General features: G+C 32.8%; 1 protein-coding gene across 1 annotated transcript; it reads left to right on the top strand.

The window, feature by feature from the left end:
* Positions 1–1,097: 1,097 nt before the first annotated feature.
* LOC105055738 (peroxisomal membrane protein PMP22) lies at positions 1,098–6,099 on the top strand. The gene is made up of 7 exons (XM_010937696.3): positions 1,098–1,352; positions 1,517–1,615; positions 3,108–3,209; positions 3,380–3,455; positions 4,503–4,573; positions 4,673–4,758; positions 5,758–6,099. The coding sequence occupies exons 1-7, from the start codon at positions 1,281–1,283 to the stop codon at positions 5,807–5,809; spliced, it is 558 nt and encodes a 185-aa protein (XP_010935998.1). The 5' UTR covers positions 1,098–1,280; the 3' UTR covers positions 5,810–6,099.
* The last annotated feature ends 1,508 nt before the right edge of the window (positions 6,100–7,607 follow it).

Raw genomic sequence — 7,607 nt, 5'->3', positions numbered from 1 at the left:
TATGCTGGCCATTGCATACCAGAAGGAACATGACTAATTTTGAGAGTAGATGCAAGAGACTACAGCACTTGCACCCCTCCCTCTCATTTGGGAAAAAATTACTGGGAGGAACTTCCTATATAATATTTGAACTTTTATAATCTCTAATGAGAAATTTTTATGAATAGCACTTTAAGTATTATTCTTCAAAAATCATTTCCAACGTGATAGATTTTGTTTCTATATTGGATCGGATCCATTTGATTGAAGTGTATCAAATTATAAGATAATCTGATGGTTTATGAAAATTATTTATCTAAAAAAATGATGTCAAAAAAAATAATATTTATTATATTTAGTTGATAAAAAAATTATTTTATAAAATGATATCAGAAAAAAGTTATTATGTTTGGTTGGAGGTAATCCAATATATAGTGAAATATATAAATACATTCTTTAATATAATATAAATTTTTAATATTAAGATAATATTATCATCTTCAATTAATTTTGATATAATGATCATAATCATATAGTATTTTGCATAATAATATTTTTTATTTTTATTTTTTATAAATTTTTTTTATTAAATAAATTTAAAAAGATATCAAAATAAATTTAATAATTACCTATGCTGTTTTATTAAGAATATTTTTATCAGATATAGATTATCGTTATTTAAAAATTTATTAAATATTAATTTTTATAATATTTATTTTATTTTTTAAAAAAATATAAAATTTATTAATTTTTTTATCATCTTCATCTTTCATTTTTCATTGAGCCCCAGCCAAACGGTTCCTTAGAATTTATTGGTTGCCATGCAGGTTAGCATTATCAGCTCCATAATTTGGCTCAAAGATCGGCAAGCATTCGATGCTGCAAGGAAAACAAAATCTAATCACATTTTTGAATTAAGAAAAATGCCCTTACCTCCAACCATTCGGGATGGATGGGTCCCATCAATGAAAAAAAAGATAAAAAAAAAAAGGCATGATCTCTGTCAAACAATTGATGGGTCCCATCAATTAAAAAGATAAAAATAAAAATGGCCTTGCCTCTGTTCCTGGTCTGACCGTTCCTCCTTTCCCCCCACCCACCGTCCTCTTAGATGCGTCAAATAAATCCCTCCTAACTTTCTCTTTCTCATTCTCACGCCGGTCTTCCATTCTTCTCCGTCTTCTCCTTCTCACCGTTTGACCCACCCTTCCACCCTTCTCCTCTTTCCAAGGCCCCAGAAACCCTTCAAAAACCCAGAAGAAGAGGGATAGAGGGCGCTCTGCGCCGCTGGTTCGGTAGCCATGTCGGAGATCGTGTCGGACGCATGGAAGCGCTACCTCGGGCAGCTTCAAGAACACCCTCTTAGAACGAAGGTTGGATCTTTTTCCTCCTTTCTCCATGAAATTTGTTTTTTTTCTTTTTTTTTTCTTTTCCCTTTTATTTCCTTCCGTATCTCTTTGTATCGTTACGTCGCATTTTTTGAAGTTACTTTTGGTGGTGAATTCACGGTTTTATCTATTGTTCGTCCTCTTTGTAGGCAATAACTTCTGGGGTTTTGGCGGGATGCAGCGATGCAATTGCTCAAAAAATCTCCGGGATCAAGAAGCTCCAATTGAGAAGGTTGCTTCTTGTCATGGTATGACGCTCGGATTATTTCATTGCGATGTAAAATTTGGAAACGCGGTTTCTTGCTGGGTTCTTGTTCGATTCTGCTTCTGTTTGGGATTTGATATTTTGCAATTGGAGATAAAGGTTGGGGAGATCAGCTGTGTTGTGCGCTTGAAATGATCCTTACCATAACGTTTAGGAGATTGATTCCATCGATTCGGGTATTCACTTTTTAATTAGATGCTACTTTGCCGTTGGTTTCATTGAAGGCCAAGTCCTTAAAATTGGAAGCACCTTTCAGATCATATTTCACAGCTTCCATATCATGTACTTGCAGTATCCCACCTCCTTCATTTTGATCCTTAACCTAAACTTTGAAAGGACGTCTAACTCCGTTCGACTTTGATGGTGTGTGCTGCATTTTTCTAATTGTTCAGACACGTTATTTATGTCTAAGGAAACCAATTCTCGTGTTTATTATTTTTAGCTTGTTAAAAATATCAGAACTAGATTTCAGTTAATTTTGAAGTTATGGTTGCTCTGATTTATTGGTGAAACTAACATTATGATTTTTGAAAGTGAATCATTAGGTTAGCATTGAAATTTTGATGTTTTATGTGGAGTCCTGTTTTCTTTAGATATGGTGGATTGAGTTATTTTGCTTTTACTTGTTAAAGTAGTTGAGTATTCAACACTTCTAGTTATGTTTCTGATCGATGTATGACTTGCTTTTCCATCAACTATCAATTACCCTCTACCGATCACCGCTCAGGTCACCTAGGATGTGGCAGTCAGGGATTGGTGCCAGACACAGTGGGGTTGGTGGTGTTAGTCTGGCCCTGCCTGTGCACAGCCAATCACCAACCTCCATACCCCCTTGAGAATTGAGCGGTGATTGGTAGCGGATGATCTATAATTTTTCCTTTTCTCAAATTTCTGATCTTCTTCAAAGAGTTAAGGCACATCAGAATTGTTGCACTATTGCTAGATTCTGTTTAAGACATTTCTTCGCTTCCACTTAATGCTAGAGGGTAAAATTGCTACGGGTAAGTACAGAAGATATGGTTACAAGGCGCAGAGGAAGGAGAAAGAGGAATAGTGGGTTTTACCGTCAAATAAGTTGTTTAAAAACAAAATTTTAGGATCTTGCTTGAGAACTCATCCAATTTGAAAATAAATGTTTCCTGTTGGTCTTACTGGGATTCAGAAAGTAACATACTTTGAATTGGAGCAATTGCCTTCCTCTGCAAGTGGTATGGTAGAGGCATTCAACACGGAGAAGCAAGATTTTAGTTTCTGATATCGATCTTTTATATCCTTTTAGTATTTAGATTCTGTCCTTTCCCAACAAAAACTAACTTAACCTATATGATCTCATTGGACAGATAATATGTGGCTTCATTTTTAGGAACAATTTGAGTATCATTTCTTTCCACAGACAGTGTGAAAATATTTCATTGTTGCATATGACAGAGAGCGTATTTTGTTCTAATAAACCTAATTCTGTCAATGCTTTGCAGCTCTATGGGTTTGCCTATGCAGGACCTTTTGGTCACTTTCTGCACAAGCTGATGGAGATTATCTTCAAGGGAAAGAAAGGGAAAGAGACAGTTGCTAAGAAAGTAAGTTTCTAAATGTTCTTAGTCTAATTAACTGGCCAGTCACACATGAAAAGTTGCAGATGTATTTTGCATATGTGGTTATTTGTTTCCAACAATTCTTTCTTCCTTTTATCATTTGACACTGATCAACTTGGGCTTGTAAATGCTAATAAGAAACATGGTCTTTACAGGTAATATTGGAACAAGTGACTGCTTCACCATGGAACAACATGTTTTTTATGATGTATTATGGGCTGGTCATTGAAGGTATGGAATAATATGAGTCATTTTATGTTAAACACTCCTTCATAAGTTCCCTTGATGTTGATTCAATTGTATATGGATGCAGAACATTGATTACAAATAATCGTACAAAAGCCATCAGTAATAATTCTGCTTCTTTTAGGCTTTTTTCCTTCCTAATTTGTTTTTTCTTTAAGCCTTATAGACCAGATTAAGTTCGATCAACAACAATCTCCTGTCAGCCAGCCAGCTAATTTGGTTTTAAGAATAAGGGATAGGCTACTTTGTTAAGTTCTAGCATCACCACTTTTTTTATACACACACACACACACACACACACACACACACACACATATAAATGAATGACCTGAATATTGTTGAAAATATCAAGTTGGTGGATGGAAGGATTCTTTCTTAATATTGTGAAAGCAAAGAGTCTTCATTAGCTGGAGGTCTTTCTGGGCGCCTTAGCGTAAAAACGATCTTTAAAGAAGGTGGACATCCTTTGTAGAATATAGGTAGGCATGTATTCCTACTTTGGTCGCTGTATCTGATACAGCCTACTACGCACAAGATAATGCTAATACCTTTGAAAATTGTCAGTATTTGGTTACGTTTTTTCCACACATAGATATAGATGTACTGGATTCATCAATTGATACTACCTTTTTTCTGTCTTTATTTTTGATGTAAAAGATGGAAGATCCATCAGAATTTCATTATGAGGATGAAAGAGTTACATCAAAAGGACTCCCCCAAGAGGCGAGTGAGAAACATTAAGGAAGAGAGATAGAGGAAAGATGCGAGTGGAAAGAAGAGAGGAAGAAAATTACATAACTTGGATGTAAATTCCACAATGTTAAGTTTTAATTACAATAGATTACTGCATTTCTGATTGTAGGTAGGCAAATTGGTTGAATGTAATTGCGGCTGCAATTTGCATTTACTTATAAGGTGTTGACCGAGTGCAGTGTTTCATTATCAAACCTTCTGAAATTTGATTGTATTGAGAATTTCACTTCTGCATTTATAAGACCTACAGCACTATTATTGCTCCATTGGTAAATGCAGGAAGACCGTTTAGTTCAGTGAGGAGCAAGGTCAGGAAGGATTATCCAACAGTTCAGCTGACCGCATGGAAGGTACTCAATCTATTTAATGGAACCTTAGTTGGGTTTTGACCGTGCTTACTGGATTTCCAGTATACATTTGCACTGAATTTTATGGATTTTAATTTGCAGTTTTGGCCTATAGTTGCTTGGGTGAACTACCAATATATGCCTCTGCAGTTCCGTGTTCTTTTCCACAGCTTTGTTGCTTCATGCTGGTCTGTCCTCCTCATTCATCTCTGGTTATTTCATCTATAATGAATTCTCTACTTCATCTGCTTTCAATTATTATGTCATGAGTAGATCAATACAAAAACATGTTTGCATGCTGCTCTACTTAGCCATATCAATTGTGCTTGAAATTTAGTGTTTAAGAATTTTCTATTAAAAAGCATGTCTACGTGCCTGTTTTTGCATTTGATTGTTGAATGTATGTGTGGTTATTCTCTTTCTTGCATGTGTGCATGTGTGTGTATGTGAGAGAGAGAGAGTGCAGGTTCAGATACATGCATGTACGTGCATGAGAGCATGCACTTGCACATGAAATATGTACATATATATATAGATAGGCAGACACATCAATGAGTGAGAGATTATAAGTCAGAAGCAAATTATCCATATAGATATGGTTGTAACAACTTCCGTGCTTTTGCCGTCTAGTCTGTTTGTGAGTCATGGGTCTTCCTATGTCCTGGGATACCTAATCGTAACTTGGTTGATGCAATGTGCTTGCTGTTGCAGCCATGCTTAACTGAGATAATGTCAATAGAATATGTTTATGCTTAGTGCATACTTTGCAAATGCTGATCTTAACGTATGTTCCACAAATTCATGATTTTAATAAAACATGATCCATCCAAATTGGTGTTTATAATTTAATTTCATATACTATTTAGATTTAGTTTTAATGCAAAATCTGCAACTCCACAAAGAGTAATCCATTATGTTTAAGGGCATCTGTTATTCTGAGATAAAATAAGAGGGAAACCCCCCATATACCAACTGAAAGATAAAGAAAACATTAGGAGCAATTCAGAATTTGATTAAGCACTGTTAATTCTAGGGTTTTCAATTGTAGCATGTAACTTCATGTGTACACAAGTGCCCCCACAATTCCTTACATGATTTTGAGCTAATAATTTGCTGATCGGGTTCCATGTCAGTTCAATAATATGCATATATATGCTGAACCATGTTATTCTTCTGTAAAATTTCAGGGGAGTGTTCCTGAATCTAAAAGCACGCTCAGTTGCTGCTAAACAGGCATAATGTGCTGGTAAGAGAATGTGATCAGTTGGGTGCTTGCTAGCTGCTTCTCTTGCATGCTTTGAGGGGTTCCTCAGCCTGCGTTAGCGAGAACCTTACCGTTCGCTGGTCAGAAATGTAGGCTTGTGCTTTTTGCCAAAAAGGAACATAAAACGCAAAAAAAAAAAAGAAAAAGAAAATCCATGATTGTTGCTGTGCTTTATAAACAATGGAAATAAGTACATGTTCTGTTACGACATGATCATTGTGTATTCATCTCAGCTTATAACATGTGAGTTTTTATATTATCTCTATGTTGCTTTGTTCTGAATTTATACTCAAGTAATCATAAAATGATTGACGAGTTGCGTTTGTTTTGTTGAATTTACTTTTGGATATATTCTTCTATATACATGAATGTTCCCAAGGATAATCAGAAAAAGAAATGTTCCATTCTGGTTGGAAAAATTAAAATTATCTATAACTACAATTGTTGCATTGTGGATGTAAATGAGCACGAATGTTTTTTTTTTTAAACTCTTTCAATTCCCTACTCTTATTAAATGTAAATAAGGAGATTAACAAAACGTTTTTTTTTTTTTTTGATGAAAAAGGAGATTAACTAACGTTTACAAAGGAACCCAAAGGAAACCTGGGCCGAAGACATGACGTAAAAGATACCCCATCGAATGATCCTTCTTCGATGGGTAACCCCTGCCTGCCCTGTCGGGCTCATACATGTCCTTCCTTCGCTGACCTTTCATTATGATGATCTCGCCAATCCATTGCACTCGTCTCTTAAATGTCGAAACTAGACAAAATTCTGTTGTTAAGATTCTAAAACAGGCTATGAACTAACATTTACTCTAGCGGTCACGCGGTAACCATAAATTGGGGGTCTGATTCTTAAACAAAGGCTGCATTCCCAAAATTTTGACTTGAATCACGACGGATCTCTCGAGTGCTTTACCTAATTAATATAAAAAAAAATTATAAAAATAATTTAATTCTTAATTTATTTATCAAAATGATGCAAACAGGATAAAATGTTATTCAAAATGATGTTTTACGATGGTTCATCTCATTTTTCACATAGGTGATGAAATAAAAATTAAAATCATCAAATCAAATGATATTTTTGAAAATGTCATTTCAAATAGTATTTTCACGTTTTTGAAAACGCCATTTGAAATGGCGTTTTCAAAAATACCATTTAATTTAACGATTTTATTTTTTTCTAAAAAAAAATAAAAAAAATGAAAAAATTATAATTATAATTTTAAATTTATTAAAAAATAAAAATTATAATTTTGATTAAAATAAAAATTATCATTTCAAATTAGTATCCCCATTTTAAATTATCTTTTTAAAAAAATATCTAAAAAAAATGATGTAAAAAAAATAAAAAATATCATAAAAAAGAATTGAAAAAAATAAAAATTATAATTCTAAATTTAAAAAAAATAAAAATTTTAATTTTAATTTGAATAAAAATCGTCATTTCAAATTACAATACCCTTTTCAAATTATTTTTTTAAAAAAATATCATAAAAGAAGAAAAAAATGAGAAAAAAATAAAAATTATAATTTTAAATTTTTAAAAATAAAAATTTTAATTTTAATTAAAATAAAAAATATCATTTCAAATTATTTTTTTCATTTAAAATTAAATTTTTTTAAAAAAATATCTCAAAAAAAATCTTAAAAAATTAAAAAAGTAAAAAATATCATAAAAGAAGAAAATAATGAGAAAGAAATGAGAAAAAAATAAAAATTATAATTTTGAATAAATTTTTAAAAATAAAAATTTTAATTTTAATTC

The sequence above is a fragment of the Elaeis guineensis genome, chromosome 12 (assembly GCF_000442705.2).
Source record: "Elaeis guineensis isolate ETL-2024a chromosome 12, EG11, whole genome shotgun sequence".
NCBI classification, from domain to species: Eukaryota; Viridiplantae; Streptophyta; class Magnoliopsida; order Arecales; family Arecaceae; genus Elaeis; species Elaeis guineensis.
This window is presented reverse-complemented; position numbering and strand designations above follow the sequence as displayed.